The sequence below is a fragment of the Apus apus genome, chromosome Z (assembly GCF_020740795.1).
Source record: "Apus apus isolate bApuApu2 chromosome Z, bApuApu2.pri.cur, whole genome shotgun sequence".
Taxonomy (NCBI): domain Eukaryota; kingdom Metazoa; phylum Chordata; class Aves; order Apodiformes; family Apodidae; genus Apus; species Apus apus.
Genome location: NC_067312.1, coordinates 46,247,589 through 46,268,020, shown reverse-complemented (window position 1 = coordinate 46,268,020; position 20,432 = coordinate 46,247,589). Strand labels below are relative to the sequence as shown.

Sequence of the window (20,432 nt, the reverse complement as noted above, 5' to 3'; positions counted from 1 at the left end):
TGAAATGCTGGTGAGAGGCAATAAAAGGTAGACTAGATTCGAGGACCTAATGTGCTGCTTCAGAATTGTAAAATGCTGGAGTACATTTTTTTAAAAAAGGGAAGAAGTGAGTAGGTTATACCAAATCCCCACTAATTCAATTACCATAATAATAGAATGTCTTGATAGGTGCACGAGACTTTTCATAATACATGGAAAAGTGGGAAGATAATCCCCATTTTCAAAAAGGGAAAAACAGAAGATCCTGAGAACTACTGGCCAGTCAGCCTGGCAAGATCATGGAGCAGATACTCCTGAAGGCTCTGCTAAGGCACGTGGATAACGTGGAGGTGATTGGCATCAATTAGCATAGCTTCTCCAAAAGCAAATAATGCCTGACAAATCTAGTGGCTTTTTATGATGAGGCCACCACACTGGTGGACAAGGGAAGAGAAAATGTCATCTACTGGACTTGTGCAAAGCCTTCAACACTCTCCCTCTCCAACACTCTCTCTCTTCTTGTCTCTAAATTGGAAAGATGGATTCAATGGGTGGACCACTCAGGATAAGGAACTGGCTGGAAGGTTGCACTCAACAAGTTGTGGTAAGTGGCTTGATGTCCAAATGGAGATCAGTGACAAGTGGCATTCCTCAAGGTGCTTGAACCTGTGCTGTATAAAATCTTTGTTGGAGACCTGGACCATAGGATTGAGTGCACCCTCAGCAAGTTTGCTGACTACACCAAACTGTGTGGTGTGGTCAACACGCAGGAGGGAAGGGAGGCCATCCAGAGGGACCCTGACAGGCTTGAGAGGTGGGCCCATGCCAATCTCATGAAGTTCAACAAGTTCAAGTACAAGGTCCAACTCATAGGTTGGAGTAATCCCAAGCACACATACAGGCTGGGTGGAAATGGATTGAGAACAACCTTGAGGAGAAGGACTTGGGGTGCTGGTTGATGAGAAGCTCAACAGGAGCTGGCAGCATGTGCTTGTAGCCCAGAAAGTCAACAAATCCTGGGCTGCATCAAAAGACGCATCAACAGCAGGTCGAGGGATGTGATTCTGCCCCCTTGTTCTTGTGAGACCCACCTGGAGTAATGTGTCCAGTTTTGGATCCCCCAGCCAAGAAGGACACAGAGCTGTTGGATTAAGTCCAGAGGAGGGTCACAAAAATTATCAGAGGGCTGGAAAACCTCTCCTATGAAGACAGTCTGAGAGAGTTGAAGTTGTTCAGTCTGGAGAAGAGAAGGCTCCAGGGAAACGTTATAGAGGCCATTAAGGACTGGAAGGGGCCCTACAACAAAGCTGGGGAGAAATCTTTTATATGGACATGTAGTGACAGGTCAAGGGGTAGTGACTTTAAATTGGAAGAAGGTATATTTATAATGGACATCAGGAAGAAATTCCTGGCTGTTAGAGTGGTACAACACTGGCACACGCTGCTCAGGGAAGTTGTGGATACCTCATTCTTAAAAGCGTTCAAGGCCAGGTTGGATGGGGCTTTGGGTGACCTGGTCTAATGGGAGATACACCTGCCCATGCATGAGGGTTGGAACTAGATGATTTTTAAGGTTCCTTCTAAGCCCAAACATTCTATGATTCTGTCATACCTGGAGTGGTCCTTGGTATCTCAAAACTAGAAATCACAAATTCTGTGTTACATATTCTCTGACATATTTGTTAACCTTGGTAAGTGACTTCTTGCCAGTGTGTTTCTGTTCACTTTCTTCCATTTTTCTTGTCCTGGTTATTCATGATATGAAAACTGCACAGTAGAGATCTCTCAACAGATGTTTTTACAGTATAATATCAGAGAGCTTTCTTTGTAGTTCTGTGTGCTCCAGCAGTCATGATGATAGTATTGTAATTACACTGCTAAGTTGCAGATCTGCTTTCCAAAGAATTCAACTTTTAGCAGTTTTCAATTTTGGAATCTCCATAAGCAAGCTGAATATAAACTGTTCACTATTATTCTGCTAGGATACCAGTGAGGTGTTTGTGCCACTTTTTGAGATTAAAAGATTCTGAACTATGCTTCTTTGAAACATGACACACAAATAGAAGTTTTAATTATCTGTAAATGTCACTTTCCTCTGAATTCTGTGAAGTTCTTCAGCTGAAAGAACATGTCGTTGTTGCAAATCCTATAGACTGATTGTATAGAAGTTTCATTTCTTCAGGAAATGCAATATTTTTTGGTTATGTTGCTCTTGTGTTATGAACGAAGCAAGTCTCATGAATTTGCCATTTCTTGCTCAGCTCTTCTAATCTTTAGTCTTTCCTAATCTAGAATTAGGACTTTCAGAACTATAGCAAAACAAATAATTAACAGAAATAATAAAGTCCTTCCATTCTGTTAATGACTGCTGCTCATTTCTGTAGTATTTTTCCTTGAGAAAAACTAACAAGAATATAGTGTTTTGTACATAGGTGGACAATTATTTCTTTTAGTGGTGAGTGATTTTGGGGTTAGTCATTGTATATCACATTACAAATACTGCTTTTTTGGCCACTAATGAATATTGAACACAAGACTTACACTTTTTATATACAGGTTGGGTTTTTTTTTTTTTATTATTATTATTTTTTTTTTCCATCTTTCCATCTTTCTCAAGTTTCAATCAGTTTAAGAAATGTGTAGTACACTGTTTTGGTATTAGCTTGCACGTCTCCATATTAGATGGTATTTGCAGCTGTGAAAATCTTGAGAGTTTTAGCATTTGTTCAGTAGTCATAGATTCCTTTGCTGTTCTAATGTTTTTATATGCTTAAAGCATTACATAGGTATTCGTAAAATGTCGTTTTCACAGAAAAATATTACTGGTATGGCAGAGAATACACACAAGTCTGTAGAAGTATTTTGTTGTTTACTATTAAAAAATTAATAGGGGCATATATATATCCAGTAGCTATGTGAAACTAAGCAAAATTGGTTGGACACAATCCGAAGGCTATAGAAAACTTCTTTGAAGTGTGATTGTATCTGAAGTGTAAAATGTATCTTTTGTTATACCTTTTAGGTACATAATTCTATGTAATTTATTTTTTTAGTAGCTATGCCAGGACAGGCCAGATGACTGGTTTTATTAGACATCTTTTTCTTATTTAAGAGACATAGCACAAAATTTATCAATCAAGGGAACATTATGGACCAAGCTTTCAGCTGTAGTTGTGTCTACCTCCTTCTGAGGTACTCTGAGTTGTTGGAAGAGGTCCTGACATGATTTAGACCTAGAAGCTTGCCTGAAGTATAGGAGCCTCTTGGTTACACTGGGAGCCTGTTCAGATACTTTTCATGTAGGTGTATTTATTTATTCATTTATGTATTTAATTATTTATTTAAAAAGGCAGTTTCAATAAAAACTTAGTGTATAAGAAAAAAAATAAATAAACCAAAATTTGAAAATAAACCCCAAAAAACAAACAAGAAAGAAAAGACACTGAATATTTAGCAGTAAAAATCAGATGAGATTTGTAGGCTTGCTATGTAGGACAGTACCAAAGATCACTTCTGGTTTGTGTTACTGGAGGGCAACAGTGTGACCAGTGCCTGCACCAAACCTGTATATTCCATGTCAAGGGATTTCTTTCTGTAAAATGAGTACTGAAAGCTGACCTTCATTACAAGCTTTCAAAATTAACTATGTGAATAAGTATTCAGACATATTTTTACTGGAAGACACTTAATAAAAGCAAGAATAATTTAATACCTTAAATTACTTGGACACACCAATATTACTTGGACACAACCTGGACAGAGTAGTGTGAAACAGCCATGAAGCATTAAAAACTGCAAGAAGTCATAGCTTTATGCTTTTAATTGCACCAAGAACTTACTAGAAAGTAGCCAAATGTCTATTTATGCAAAAAATCTGCTCACTGTGTGTACAAGAGATGTGCCATTCCTGTCAAGATCAGGAAAAGATCTCTCTCATATCTGAATCTTTCACTAATGTTAGCTTTATTTTCAATTTTTACATGTTTGTATCAGAGCAAGACATAAAGTTGCTGAGAAATATTTTTATAGCATAGGAAGAAAATAATCCTTTGGGAAGAGATGAAGTCAAAACTTTTCCTGCTAAGTTTGTCACCACCACAAAGAAACTATATTTAAAGAAACCCAAGTATCTAACAACACTATGAGAAAAAACAGAAGAGGAGGGAGAGAAAATTTGCTATAATCCTTGTAAGCTGCAAAACTGTGAACTGTCATATTCAGTTGTCGACAGTGTTCTCAGCTGTAGTTTTGTGTACTATCAGTGTCATGCACATGTAATCTGGGGCATTAAAAGAAAAAAATAATTTTGATTTATAGACATTTTGCAACAGTTTACTCAATTAGATATGGTCTAATTCCTGACCAGATATGTCACAGGGGCCAGAACAGACTTATCTCTGTTGTGACTTTCCTAAATGTGGAGATTTTCTTTATGAAACTTCCAGAACAGATAAATAGCAAATTGAATGGTTCTCCTGTTTGGCAGCCAAATAACAGTATTTGTCAAACTTGACTGGTGTCCAGTCCCACAGTGGACAAGACCTTGTGCCTTTTAGTGAAGTTCCTCTGTGCCAGTGCAAAAAAAAATTCTACCATTTCTGTTCATAAAGCAAAAAACATGGAAATACTTATTCCTGGTATGACAGGAAGCAGCTCATAGATGACAAACTTTCTGATCCTGCTGCTGAGGTCAGAATGGCTTTTTCCCCCTTCAATATTTTGTCTCCTGTTTACATTTATAAGCAAGCTGATTTCTGGCTGAAACTCCATGAAACTCCTGTTTCCAGGTTTATCAGGTGTAGAAAGCTGTTATCATGGCCCAGCACCAATATATGCAAGGTGAAATTATTTCATCATCAGTCATCAAAATGGTGCTACTTAGGTTAGAGCCACCGGACCATATTCTTTGTTTCACTTGAATGTTTTTCTCATGTAATTTTTCTCCTTTTAAGTGAATGGTTACTCTTTTATCAATGTAAAACAAAACCATTAACAAGTGTGTTAAAATTCTGTAATTTGCTGTCATCTTTGTTTATAATATCTTTTTATATATTTTTTGAGTTGCTACAGAATAAAATTTCCTTCTCTTTTGGATGTTTTGCCCTTGCCCCATTTTGGCAAATAGTGATTTACTCTGGGTTTCAGAATGAAAATACTCAGTTTTTAAAATCAGAAAAGTGAAGTAACTTTACAGCTTACAGTGTATCACCATGGCAAAACAGAATTGCTGTATATGTTTAAATGATAATTAAGATGGCACCATTTAAATAGCATCTCTTCAATTACTGTTGCATCTTTGAGCAGAAATGAAAAAAAAAAAAATTGGCTTTGTGTCTATTCTGCTTTGCAAGTGTGTAATATTGATCATCTCTTGGTGAAGGAACATAATGGATCTTAAAAGGGTCTTTTGATATATTGAAAGGACACTTCCTATCCAAACATTCTGGAGAGGTCAGTTAACGCCAGTGTGCTACTGAAATTGCTGCTCTTCCTCTTCTAGTATTTCAATTAAAATGTATAAAAAGTATGCGCCCAAATGAGCTACTGAATCAATTTAAATTGATGAGAAACCTGCAACTGACCCTTGCTAGAGCCTAGTTTTCCCTTCTAATATGTGTCTTTAATTTACAAATTTTGGAGATTAGAAGATATGATTATTTTATGATGCGAAAGTGCAATACTATATGCAGACTGCATGTAGCTGCAGCAGTAGTAATATGAACATTTTATGTAAGTAATCAACATAATTTAGTTTTTGAGACAGCAGACTCTTCTGGCTTCAACCCAGAAAATAATTAGTCAGGTTCTTGATTTCATGCACGTCTCATCTATTTGCTTGGAAAAACTCCTAGGCTGAAATTTATACACATGATCCACATTCTTAGGGATTCTGACTGTATGAAGATAGCCCTGCTCTATTGCCATGTAATTCCTCAATCAACTGTGAATGATCAATACCTGATATCTTTCTGCATAATCTATACGCAGCCAGCTCTCTTATTCTTTGCAGACTTTATGAATCATAAAATCATAGAATACCAGATTGGAAGGGACCTCAAGGATCATCTGGTCCAACCCTTCTAAGTAATAGTTTAAATATAGTTTAAATATAGTTTAAATGTGGTGGCCCAGCACCCTGACAAGCTGAGTCGTAAAACTGCCCATGAGATTATTCTAATGTCTAACTCTTGTCAGGGTGAAAAAGTTTCTTCTGGAGTCCAGTTGGAATCTCCCCAGGAGTAACTTGTACCCATTCTCCTTTCCATGTGACTCCTTGTAAAAATGGAGTCTCCATCTTCTTGCTAGCCACCCTTCCTGTATTTGTACATGGTAGTAAAGTCTCCCCTCAGCCTTCTCTTCTTCAGGCTAAACAAAGCCAGTTATCTCAGCCTTTCCTACTATAGCAGGCCCTCCAGTCTTCTGATCATCATACCTTGTGGCCCTTCTCTGGACCCTCTCCAGCCTGTCTGCATCTGTTTTGTATAGAGGAGACTGGAACTGAATGCAATGCTCCAGGTGTGGTCTGACAAGCATAGGGTAGAGTGGTATGATGACTTCTTTATCTCTGCTGGTGATGCCATTGTTGATGCAGTGCAGCATCCTGTTGGCTTTCTTTGTCACTGCAGCACACTGTTCACTCATGTTGAGCTTGTTGTCTACCAAGACTGCCAGGTTCTTTTCCACAGGACTGCTCTCCAGCCAGGTGAATCCATCTGAGCTGCACTCCTGGGTTATGTGTTCCCATGTGCAAGACCTTACTTGTTCCTGCTGAACTTCATAAGGTTCCTGCTAGCCCACTCCTCCAGCCTGTCCATGTCTTCCTGGAGGGTGGCTTTTCCTTCTGGAGTGTCAGCTTCTCCACTCATTTTGGTGTTATCTGCAAACTTCATCAGGGTGCTTTTGATCCTAACACCCAGGTCACTTATGAAGATGTTAAACAGCATTGGGCCCAATATTGATCCCCTGCCTATGACTGGCTGCCAGTTTGAGAAAGCACTGTTTACTACCACTCTCGGGGTATGGCCTGTCAGGCAGTTCCCCATCCACTCCACAGTCCACTTGTCTAGGCTGTAACATGTCAGTTTCTCTCAGAGGAGGCAGTGGGGTCTATGTCAAAAGCCTTGGGGAAGTCCAGGTAGACAATGTCCTCATCCTTCATCAACTGAGGAGGTTACTTTGTCGCAGAAGGTGATTGGTTTTGCCAAGCATGATTTGTCCCTATTGAATCTCTGTTTGCTTTTCCCAACCATATGCTTTAGTTGATTTGTGACAGTCCCCAGGAGGAATTGATCCATAACTTCCCCAGGGACTGAAATGAAGCTAATAGGGCTATAATTACCTGGGTCCTTCTTGGAACCCTCCTTGTAGATGGGGGTGATACTACCCTTCTTTCATTCTTCAGGGATGTCTCCTGATCTGCAAGACTTCTCAAATATCATGTAGGGCAGCCTCTCAATGACATCAGCCAGGTCTCTTAAACCCTTGAGTGGGTGGCATCCAGACCCATCCATTCCTACGGGTCAGGCTTCTGTAATAGTTGACACAGCAACTCTTCCTTCCCTGATGGTGGGTCTGTGTCTGCATCAACCTGGATTTTTGTTCCCATGGCCTGGGACCCAAGAGTGCTGGTAAAGACAGAGGTGAAGAAGGTGTTGAGGTGAAGAAGGTGTTGAGAAAATGCCTTTTCAGCACTGTTGGTGACTACTTCAACTCTCCTCATTACCAACTGTGAGGTCCATACACTCCAGCCCTTCCAATGTATACAAAGGCAGTCCCCTGTCTCTTCTACCCTGCCTATCACTCCTGAAGAGTCTATACCATCCAACAGGGCACTCCAATCACAGGACTCATCCCACCAGGTTTCACTAATGCCAATAATGTCATATCTCTGGGACCTGGGCCAAGGCTTCAAGCTCGTCTTGTTTACTCCTCGTGTTGCACACATTAGTGTAGAAACACTTCAGATGTGGCACACTGTGGCCAACACCTTGTAAAGAAGAATGAGGGATCCCAATAGTGCTTGATTCCTCAAGTTTTGCCACACCATCCCATTGTTCATCACTGGCAACCCTGGTTTCATTCCCTGCCCCATTCTGTATCTGCATCTGAAGAAGACTTCCATGAAGTTTTTTACATTTCTGGCTAATTTCAGCTCAATTTGAGCTTTTGCTTTCCTAACTGCATCTCTACATACTCTAGTAATGCCCTTATAATTTTCAACAGGTAGTGTTCCACTTTTCCATCACTGGTACATTTCCATTTAGGTTCTGAGCAGACCCAGAATTTCACAGTTATGACAGAGGGGTCTCTTTCTTTGACTAGTTCCCTTGCCTTTAGAGGAAATGAACTGATTTTGTATACATAGGAGAGGGTTCTTGAAAAACGCCCAGTGTTCACTAGCTCCTTTATCCTTCATGTAAGTTTCACGTGGGATACCTTCCAACGGAGCCTTGAGTGAGCTGAAGTTTGCTCTTCTAAAATCTAAAACCCTGTCTTGGAAACAGCTTTAAGCGTGGTCAGCAGCATCCCAAACTCCACAACATTTTGATCCCTGCAGCCAAGGCTGTTGCTGACAGGCATTACAAAGCAGGTGTCCTTGGTTTATGAGAAGCAAGTACAGCAGCACCCCATTCCTGGTTAGCACATCTAACAATTGTATGAAGAAGGAGTCTAAGTGGAAGGAGCCAGTCTCTTTTTGGTGGCACAGGTGAACTGCTGTGTTGTTCTTCCAGCAAATGTCTGGGTAGCTAAAGTCTCCCATAAGAACCAGGTTTTGTTGATCCAAAGTTTCCTTAAGTGATCCAAGCATTGCTTCATTGGTCTTGTCATCTTGCTTTGGGTGTAGGTAACAGATGCCTACTATAAGGTCTCCCTTGGAGATAACCCCTTTTGATTTTGAACCAGAGGCATTCAACAGGGCTTCCACAGCTACCATCATTGATTTCTATGCGTTCAAGGTTTTCCTTAATATAGAGTGCTACTCCTCCAGCTCTTCATCCCTGCCTGTCTTTATGAAACAGCCTACAGCCACCTATCACAATCGTCCAGTAGTGTGAATTATCCCCCATTGTTCTGGTTGTTTGGTTCAACCCACCTGACTGCCCTGTCATCCAACCTACACTTCTTGAGTCTGGGTGTTAGGATGCTGTAGGAGATGGTGTCAAAAGCCTTGCTTAGATCCGTTGCTCTCCCCTCATCTACCCATCCAGTTATGCCATGATAGAAGGCTATCAGATTGGGCAAGCATGACATCTCCTTGGTGAATCCATGCTGAGTCCTCCTGATGACCCATTTTTCCTCAACATGCTTTGAGACGACAACAAAAACAAGCTGTTCCATCACCTTCCCTGGGATATGCTTCTGCTCTGGGCACAAGCCAGAATATTCTGTGTAAGTAGCCCTAACCTGTTTAGATCAGAGTTACACTCAGAATTTTTTTCTTTAGGCTAACGAAGTACATATTAGAGAGAAGAGGAAAATGAAAAGAAAACTTGGAATAGTATGGATTTTTGCGGTTTCCCTAATTGATTGGCAAGTTGTTTAAATTGTCTTTGAATTAACTGAGTCTGAAATTTCTGGGAAAAGGCACATTTGTAATGCATTGATAGACATTTCCAGTTGAATCCTTTCTATGTCTTATCGTACATAGACTTCGATGGGATGCTGTTTCTGTCACAGAATTTTTACATGTAATTGAAAAATACAGTATTTTTGAGCTAAGGCTTAACATGACTTTACATTTATTCATTTGTTGGTGGCAATTATTAGACAACTCATGATAAGCTTGCCTGCAATCTTATCAGTAAATCCTTTTTGTGGCAAAAAACAGAACAGAAATAAAAACACACACATTAATCAAATAACTTTTCCACCCCAGGGCATGGTGTCTTTTTCTTTCAACTGAAGGTTTAACTGTCAGAGGGAAAGAGAAGCAGTACAGTTCTACAGTGTTACCTGGATTATTTCAATGAACAAAATTTTTAAGATAAGCAAAATGGGGCAGTTAGTCAAACAATGATAACAACAGTGATTAAATATAAGGACCACAATAAGTGGATTCTGGTAGCTAGACTGTCAAATTTAGCTATTCTTTAAAATGGAGTTGCATAAAGCCAAACATTGATTGATTCAAAGTAACGTAATAAAAGAGCGAAAATCAACAGCAAGTAAAACCAAATTATAATGTAAAAATGATAAGTGAGCCATGTTTGGGTTTTTGTGTGTGTGGGTGTGGGGTTTTTTTTAGAGTTAATAAAGTCACAAAACTCCCTCAGTGCTTCCAGAAGAAATGAAATTCACAAGGTTTTTTTTAGAAGATGTAACAGAGATGCCGTATTTTTCAATGCATCATGTCAAAGGTTATTGCTGGTAACACATCAGAGACAGATTAAATACACCGTTAGGCTTGAAAAAACTATACAAAATGGAAAGGTTTTGTTAAATATTGGCCTACAAGAACAAATACTGATGGGCTGCAGCTTACACACTATAATCATGGCTCCATATATTCTGTGTCATGTTGAGCCAAACTTTATATCTAGTCCACGGCCTTATATTTTCTTGGTACTTTTTTAATGTAAGTACAAACTCCTAAAAAACGTAGTTTTTCATCTAATCAATTATTAAAACCATCTGTTTTCAATACTATGTGAAAACTGGCTGAAACATTTATTTTAAAAATATTTGCTTGTGACTTGGAATCATGACAATAATTTGACACTACAAAGTAAGTGCAGTGTAAAGACGGTGACAATTATTTTCTCTGTTCTCTCATTGCAACAATCTAGATAAGTCAGTTTGCTTTCATTTTTCAAAAGGAAGTTCTGTTTTTTTGGAAAAAAGGTTGAGTATCTGGAAAAATTACAGTATAGGAGAGAGTGTTCATTGTTAGTAGCCAGTTCTCAAAAAGCCAAAATAGTTTGAAAGTGAGAAGTTTCAGAATAAAGTAATGGCTTCAGCAAGGCTGTTCGAATGCAGTGGTAGGCAGACTTTAAAACTGTATCTTTGACTTAAGAAACTCTGAACGTCTACTGTGCTTTTGAGAGGTAAACTCAATTGTGCAGTTATTTGTAATATGATAACTTGAGTAAATCTCCCTGAAAAGGTTTCTCCTAAATTCAAGGTCTGTCAGCAATATGAGTTTATATGTAGAAAAAACCAAACCCGAACCCAAACAACATCTCCAGGAAAAAAAAAAAAAAAAAAAAAAAAAAATCCCAAACCAAGCTGCAAATGTGAGCATTTTAGGTATCAAGGATCAAATTAAGCTGGAAGTCTGAAAGTAATGATGTATATATGCATTTTGCTTACCTTGGAAGAGGAAAATGTATTTGGTCTGGGCTTTTTGATTCTGATTGTTTTCTACACAGTGACAAACCTTCAGGCAAGGACCAATGAAATTTTTTGCTACTTTCTGGTCTCTCTCAGAACCTATAGAGCTAGATTGTGATAGTGACATATGACTAGAAGCTCAGAGACATAATTTCCACTCTGAAGTAATTTTTTTGGTTAGCATTTATACTTCTTTGACATTCACTTCAGCTAGCTGCATTGTTTTATGAATACTGGTAGTGTGAATAAACTATTTCAAATGCAGGGAGCTTCATTTAGCAGGTACTTTTTTAACAAGTACATTTTACATTTGCAGTTAACCTTCATTGTAACAAGGTTTATTACTTAAAACACATAATTATTTTGAAGAATATTCGAATAAACAGCTTTAGTGCATCTTATGATTTACTTAGTCTGTTGTATGGACGATGTATTTTTAAAGTTATTGAAAAATATTGCACAAATTTTCTGTTGACTTTAAGTGGCAATTTCATTTCCTAAAGGTCTTCTAACAATCCACTCTCAGTATATAATGAACGAAATCTATGTATTTTTGATGGGAGTTTACAAAATCTCCGATTTTGAGAGTGGCAACCTGGCATCTATTAATTATCAAAACTGTGTTTTGTCACTTCAGCATGTAGTTCATAAGTACTCAGGAAGGGATCAAGCACTTGACTGGTTCCAACCTTGCTGTTGTCTGAAACTATAGGTTTTTTAGAGTGAAAGTTAGAAAAGTGATGAATGATTTGGAAGGTAGTTATTTCTGAAATCCTTTTTTCCTATAAAACAATGACTAAGAGATAACACTAGCAAAAATCTGAGTTAAAAATGATGTAATCCACATTTTTCTAAGTGCTTTGAGAATAATGAGAAAGTTTGTTGAATGAAATGTCTTGTATTTGCAAAATATAACTAAAATAAAGAACCACTTCTTTCTAGCTAAGTAACCTGAAACAGGTCATGGTTGTGGACATGTCAGCAAACAAGTTCCATTCTATTCCAATTTGTGTGCTCCGGATGTCTAATTTGCAATGGCTGGATATTAGCAACAACAACTTGAAAGATCTCCCAGAAGACATAGACAGGTAGATTATGTTTTAATTAATTGACAGTCTTGTGAACTATAAGGCAAATCTAGAAAGTAACGAGCTTCCAAAGGACACCATTAATGAAAACTCACATGAAAAATTCACACTGGGAAATGCATCAGACAGTTTTGCATAAAAACTCTACTATTATTATTAATGAGCTGCGTTGGAGAACTGAAAGAACTTGGTAAATTTTGGCAGTAAAACAGAAAAATATTGGTAAGAGTTAAAAAAGCACTGACAATCCATCCTTCCTACTTGGAATTATATACACATGTGTACAAATGTACTCACTCTCTCAATTTAGAGATTCACTGGAACTAGTTCTGAAAAAATCACTCTGAACTTTAATGGGACTTGCTAGCCTGAGAAAGCACTTTCTAATCCCTGGATGTATTCATCCACTCTGGAGTCCTGTGTAACTTGGTTTATCAAACTTTACATAGCCATAAGTAAAGCAAAACACATATTAACTAAAGTTTATTTTATTATTATTATTATTATTATTATTTATTGCTCTGGGAATAGAGATCCCTGAGGCACAAGAGAATTCATAGAAAAAAAACGTTCAGCCTTAACTTTGTTGCTGGGTAAAAAGACTTTTCTGGGACATTGTGTAATCACAGATTTCTCTGACAACAGAGCTGATGTCTTAATCTGTATTAGTATTTTGCATTAGTAATTTGCATATTCTAGCCATAGAAAAATTAACCTGCAGTTATTTTTTCCAGGGGATCTGAGCTGAGACTTTATGAACTTCAAAGAGCTTCTAAGGGGATATTTCTGTTTTATGGAAGGATACATACTCAGCTTAAGAATGGTTTTTTTCCATGTACCCTAAGTATATTTCTCTATCTCCAAAATATTCCTTTTCTAGATTTAATCTTTTCCATTTCATTCTGAGTTGCCAGCCTTGATACTAAAGCATCATTATCAGACACCACAAAAAAAAAAAAAGAAAGGAGGTTTTCTTTTTTGACTTTAGATTTTGAATTCTGAGATCTCTTGTGCTGATGTGAATTCCGAAGACTAGAAAATATTGGGATATCCCCATGACCCTCCGTCCAGTAAACTGATACTCTTGTTCAGACTCAATTTTAATGCCTGTAGTGTCAAAGAATCTCAGTGAACTACTATGAAATCTGTGACTAAAAAAGATGAGCTGGCAGTAAACTGAAACCTTATTTGTTATCTTCCCCTGCATTACAATCAACAATAGCCTGCAACAGTGTTATTGGAATGAACCCTTCTGTTCAAATGTTCAAATCAGTTTGCTATGCTTTTCAGTCCAAGGAATAAATGCTCAGCCACAAATTGCCATTGCATAAGGAAAAGCCAGTGGAAGTAAAGTAAAAGAGTCAAAATGCCTTTCTCCACAAAACAATGTCATCCAATTGATTTCAGTGGCACAACCTGCAAGAGCCATATGACCAGGAGCTGATCATTCTCTTGCTCCCCACAGTACTAATTACTAGTGAAAAACATATAGATGGGAATATACTGCCTAGCACAAATGTATCTAGTACATAGAAACTAACATTTGAGCAAAGTTGTGAGCTCATGACTCATATTTTTAATTAGTTCCAGGATGCACATGGTGAGGCTTTATATCATATTCTGTCAGTATTTTTCTGTATGAAAGCACAGTAATTTTTTGAATTTTTTTTCTTGGGCATGCTTCTGAGTACTTGTCACAGGTGTGCTATTAATAGTTTTAATTTTGAAACATGACTGGAAATTTCCACTAAAGTTGATGAAAATTTGGGAAAATGTAGTATTAATAATTCTAAAGAAAACAAAAGTGTTGCATGTAATTGTTTTTACATGAGTTTAAATCTGTGTTACTGTTTTGGATAAGTGCTTCTGTCTGAAACAAATATCTTAAGTTACCTTTATCTTTTACATTTTTACAGATTATATCAACTGCAGACACTTCTCCTACAGAAAAACAGGTTGACTTATCTTCCACGAGCTCTGGTCAATATGTCAAAGCTCAACTTGCTTGTTGTTACTGGCAATGACCTCACTGAGATACCCACAGCTCTTTGTGAGTCTACCACAGGTTTAAAGTAAGTAAAAGTAAGGGAGAAAGGAGAATGTTCTTGAGAAGAAATAAATATTTTCACAAGGATCACTTTCTACCCTACCTGGCTGTCAAATTCTGACCCAATTTATATCAGAGCCCTTAAAAAGGCACTAGAGAGATCGGAAATTGCAGAGGAGCCACGGTTTCCTGATTTTAATCTGCAGGCTTCCCACACTGTGGATCTGTATGCCTAAACTATTATTCCTTTAGAGACTGGGTCATAGTAGCTCGCACTGGAGCTGCACAGCCATGTTCCAGAACGGGAGCGGTAGTATGGTAGTTAGCTGTCTATAAGTTCAGTGCTGTCAAAAGCATGTTGCTGGGAGTGGGATATATGGCTAGTTAAAAGCCTAACTAGTGTCACATGATTTTGGCAGTTCATATACTCTTTGCTGTGGAACAGAACTTTGTAGCTGCGGACAGGACAAGACTAAAAGGACTTTTAGTCTGCAACTACAATGATCTTGCATTTCTGCAGGTGATGTTCAGGTTTTTATTACGAAACTATTTGTGACCCTACACAGGGTCTGGCTGGGATGGAGTTAACTTTTCCTATAGCAGCCATTATAATTCTAAGCTTTGTATTTGTAGCTAGAAAGGTACACACCAAGTTTTTTTACTACAATTGAGCAGTTCTCCCACAGTACCAAGGCTGTCTCTCCATCTGTCCTCCACAAAGGTCAGTAGGCTGAGGATAAGGAAGAAGCATAACTGGGACAGCTGACTGATCCTGGCCAAGGGAATACTCTGTATCATATGGTGTCATGCTCAGCAATGACTGTAAGGAGAAGGGAGGTTGGGCATTTGTTGTTAAGGTGTCTGCATTCCAGCATAACTGCTAAACACAATGACTCCCTACTTCCTAGTGCATGGCTGGACATCGCGATAAGGAGAAGTAGAAAACAATTTTTGTGGCTTTGCTTTGATTTGCTTCCACACATCGTTTTTGCTTTTCTTCACTGTCTTTATCTCAACCTCCAACTTTTTCATCTTATATTCTCTCCCTGTCCTGCTGAGGAGAGAGAGTTGTTTGGTGGGTACCTGGCCAACCAAGGTTAACTGACCACGGACTCACAGCAGCTAATGAGACTAAAGAGATTTGAAAAACCTGTATGATTTGTTGGAACATTTGTTCTTTTGAAAGTAATAATTGTATTGATTTTTCTTCCTTCTTGGAGTGGTAATATCAGAAAATTTCAGGATGCTGTGTATCTAATTTGCACATTATGAAAGTCTTTTATATAACCATCTAGTTTTTCACCTGCAATGTGTAGCTTTAGGAAATTTGCAAACATAGCATAATACAAGTCCGGTCATGCATTGTGAAAGAGAAGTAACCTAGCAACAACCAAAAAACGTAGATACATATTGTCAGCTAAGTGATACTGGCAGAATTCCAGATTACTAGGCAACGTCTTTAGGATGGAGTTCATACTACTCAGTCATAGATGTGACACTATAGTGTAGTCTGTTAGAGGTCTTGTAATACAGAAATATATCTGTTATTGCAAAGAATGATTTATGTAGATACATGAAAATAAAGAGATAAATCCAATAATTTTTATATGGCAAGTGGAGTATAGAAAAGGTGCCATTTGAAATCTTTGTTTCTAACAATAGATTGATCCTAACAGCATCATAATGCAAAAACTGAGCAAATGTTCTTTATGTTTCCCCTTCTGCTGTAGCAATAACTTCTAAAATGTAATTAATTGTGGCCAGTGATGCTTAGAAGCCTGTTGAATATATTTTTGTGTTAATCTCTCTCTAGATTCATAAGTCTGAAGGACAGCCCAGTTGAAACTATTGTATGTGAAGACACTGAAGAAATTATAGAAAGTGAACGTGAAAGGGAGCAACTTGAGAAACAGTTTATGAAAGCATACATTGAAGACCTAAAGGGAAGGGGTAAGTGTTAGCTTGCAATAAGCTTCCTGATCTTTTGGAGAAAAATGCAAACACATATTGGGAGTGGTATTTTTTATGAGAACAGGCAGTATTGCCTTAAACTGTAATTCTCTGTAATGGTATTAAAGAAGAGTAAAAGTGAAAATGTCATGTGTTTTTTTAAATTTTGAGCCCTATGTAAAACACTTGGTACCGAACACATGTATGCAAAGTTAAAAGGTGTGTTTGTACATGCATTAACTTTAATTAATTTTAACTCCCCCCCCCTCAGACTCTGGGTTGAGGAGGACAAAGCTCATGGGTTGAGACAAAGGCCAAGGAGGGTTCTTCACCGATTAAGGTCCTGGGCAAAACAGACTGAACTTGGGGAAAAAATTGTAATTGAATTTCACACTAAGCAAACACACACAGGACACAGCACAAAGAGCAGGGCTTGCATATGTTACCCCCATCACTCCCTTCTTCCCCGGGTTCCCGGTTTCTCTACCTCCTTCCCCCCAATGGCACAGGGGGACACAGGGTGGGGTTTAGAGTCAGTTCACAGGTTGGTGGTTCCTGCTGCTCCTTCCTCCTCAGGAAGAAGGATTCCTTACAGTCCTTCCCTGCTTGCCCACAGGGTTCCTCCCATGGGAGAGAGTCTTCCACAAACCTCTCCTTCATGAGTCCTTCCCATGAGGTCTGGAGCAAGATGTTCCAGTGTGGGCTTCTCACAGATTAACAGGCTCCTTTGGGAACAGTCACCTCCCCTGGCACCGGGGTCTTCCAAAGCTGTGTAATCAGAGTCCCCTGGCAGCAATCCAGTGGCCACAAAATCCAAGTCCCCTGGCTGAGTTCACCCCTTCTGGCTCCCGCGGGAATGTTCCACCATGTTCCTCTATGAGTGCAGGGGTCAGCCTTCCATCTCACCATGGGTTGCAGGGAAACTTCTGCTAGGGCACCTTCTTCCCCTTCTTCCTCATCATCCACCAGCATTGCTCTCCTTCCCCAGCACAGCTCTTCTCCCTCAAAATGCCTCCCTGCTCAGGTGTTGTACCAGTTCTTTCGTATGTTAATCGATGAGGTACATCTGTTGTCCCTGTAATGGCTCCTTGGCTGGGTACGGAGCACGGGGAACTTCTCAGCATCTTACAGGACTCTTGACACCCTTCCCCCAATATCAAAAAACCATCAAACCAAAACAGAACAGTTATTTTTATGTACTTGTGAAATTCAGAGCCTATAATAATGGCTGCCAGGCTGCCTGAAACCTGCATTTGACCTTGTCAAACACATGCCAGCTTTTGGGTTAAAACAACTCAGGGATATAATTTTCTGTCTTCCTAGACACAACTTTCCTCTGTGCTTTTTAAGATGAAGACGGATCATGAATCCCTCTTGGATTTCTTGCTTCTGAACTCTTGTGCTATATATTATGTCAATAATAGCTTTTAAAAAGCAGATTTAACAAGGAAGAGCTTCTATATAATACGAGCCAGCAGAATTTCTGAAAGATAGCACAGAGGTCACTTGTACCTTTGAAATAAATCCAAACCTAGCTATTTCTGGTTAAGGGCTTCATTATTTGTGCTGAAGTCTGACAGTTGTTTTTGTGGGTTTTGTTTGTTTGTTTGTTTGTTTGTTTGTTTGTTTTCTCAGATTCTGCTCCTTCCTACACTACGAAAGTATTACTCAGTCTACAGCTCTGAAGATCAAACATCTCTAAATCCCTAGTGAATATCAGAATAACTCTTTTTTTTTTCTAGCCATCTGAATAGAAGACACAAATGGCCAGAAGCACTTAATGAGTTTTTTTCTTTGTTAGTGAAGTTGCTCCAGTAACTAGAGATAAAACAAAGAGCAACAGAGCCTTTGTAAGATGGTGTTTCACCTTTTAAATCAACATATTTATCTTCAAGTCCACATCAACACTATTTACATATAGATCAGCTAGAAGTAAATTTTCACTGTAATAAATTTTACACAGGCATAGACGCCTTTGGGATGAGGACATTGTACATTTTAGTTGAAACAGTGTAACATAAATAATAATTTTAAGAAGAGGTTTGACTTTATAAGATGAGAAAGAGTAATTTAGGATAGGATTAATTTAGAATGTGATCTGTTGTATTCCTAAGACCAAATAAAACATTTACTGCATTGAAATATCTAAAATGCAAGTACATACATAGCTGTTTGCATTTATTTATGTTTTTGATGGAAATTGTCTTCCTCAGGATTTTCAGTTTAGATAAGTTTCAACAATTTTACCTATGGAAACTGGAGCAATTCTGCTGCTTTTTTCAAGCATATTATAGCTTTTACCTGTTTGAGAATTCAAGTGTGAATGTGACTGAAACTTTTGTGTTAAGCATTCTTAGGACACATCAGTGTATTGAAGAAGATTTTAAGGACTAAGCAGCATGAACAAATACTATTAGCAAAACGAGACTAATGGTTTCAGATTACGGGACTTTGTGGACATTTTCCAAGTTGCATAAGAATGAATTTGCTGCATAAAAGTTTATATTGCTTGTTACTTAATAATATACATATAATTATGTAAGTGTATGTATTGTAGAGTTTCAGAAATCTAGTTTTACCTATGTATTTTTTGTTTAATAAATCAATACTTTCTGATCCGAAAAGACTCCAGATTACTTTTTGATCCAAAAAGACTCCAGATTTTGAGAATTTACACTTAAGTTAGACTTATATTAGAGAACGTAAACAGTCCAAAACTTATGAGTGTAGCTGGGGAAAATTATATTTATATCTTGCTTTTTTATTATAGATGAGCTACGTCTGGTTTTGTCCAGCAGAGTGACACTGAAGTCAGTAATATTTAAAAAGCGAAGTAAAAAAGGATGAACTCCTCAAGACTTACATATTAAAAAGACTGCTTTTATACTTTGTTTTTTTTACTTTTTAGCATTCATTCTTTTTACACAATAATTTTAAAATACTAAGTGTGTTATTTATTCCAGTGACAAACTTCTGCATTTGTATTACTATCTAAATTTTTAAGTGAGTCATGGAACAAGAAAATTTAAAAAAACTGCAAGAAAACTTGACAATGATCTGAAACAGATTAATGGAAGACATAAAATGGCCATGGGATTCTGTCTGAGGATTAGCTTGTGCTTGGGAGAGACCGGATCCACATAAGTGGGGTAAATGCATCTTTACCAAAGTATGGTTGGTCTGATAAGAAGAGTTTTAAACTAGGAGTGACAGGAGAGGGAAAGGGTTGCCAGCAGCCTTGTGAAAGAGTGATGGACAGTGTTGACATACAGAGGCCAAGAGCGATGTGAATGATAGGGAACAAAATTCAAAAGAACGGGCTTAAGTGTTTGCATATGAGCAAGGAAGTTTCTACAAGACAGCATTATGGGGAAACATCACAGATTTTTTAATGGAACATCAGCACGCTCGGGTGCCTCTTCGAAGTGCCTGCGCACTAATGCACAGAGCATGGGAAATAAACATGAAGAATTAGAGATGTTTGTGCAGGGCTGTGATCTTTTTGAGATCACAGAGATGTGATGGGAGGGATTCAGGCTCTTTAGAAAGGACAGCTTGCAAAATGAGGTGAAGCTGCCTTTTATGTGAAAGAATAGCTGGAATACATTAAGGTCTCCCTGGGCTTGGATGAAGAATCAACAGATTATGGGTGTCACTGTATTGGGTGTCTGCTATAGGCCCCATCATCACAAAGAACATGTGGGTAAGGCTTTCTACAGACAGCTAGAAGAAGCCTTATGCTAGCAGTCCTCTTCCCTGTGGAGGATTTCAGCCACTCTAGTTTCTGCTGGGTGGACAAGACATCAGGGAGTTTCCAATTGAAAAGAAATGAATATTTCCTAATAAAAATGATAAAGGACCCAGGTGGAGAGGTGTTCTGCTGGACCACATACTCACAAAGAAGTCAGGGCTTACTAGGAATGTGAACAACAGCAGTCTTGGCTGCAGTGACTATGAGATGGTGGAGTTTGGGATCCTGAGAAGGGAAGGAGTAAAAAGCAAGATCACAGGTCTGGACTTCAGGAAGGCAGATCTTG

The 20,432-nt window shown here is 38.4% G+C and overlaps 1 protein-coding gene across 1 annotated transcript in view; it reads left to right on the top strand.

Annotated features, from left to right (window-relative positions):
- LRRC2 (leucine rich repeat containing 2) overlaps positions 1 to 19,019 on the top strand; it is a 66,267-nt gene extending 47,248 nt beyond the window's left edge. Inside the window, exons 6-9 of the mRNA XM_051642432.1 lie at positions 12,253 to 12,398; positions 14,315 to 14,470; positions 16,259 to 16,395; positions 18,031 to 19,019. Coding sequence (XP_051498392.1) covers positions 12,253 to 12,398; positions 14,315 to 14,470; positions 16,259 to 16,395; positions 18,031 to 18,080 — 489 coding nt within the window. The 3' untranslated portion in view covers positions 18,081 to 19,019. The remainder of the gene's footprint in view (positions 1 to 12,252; positions 12,399 to 14,314; positions 14,471 to 16,258; positions 16,396 to 18,030) is intronic.
- Positions 19,020 to 20,432: the final 1,413 nt, after the last annotated feature.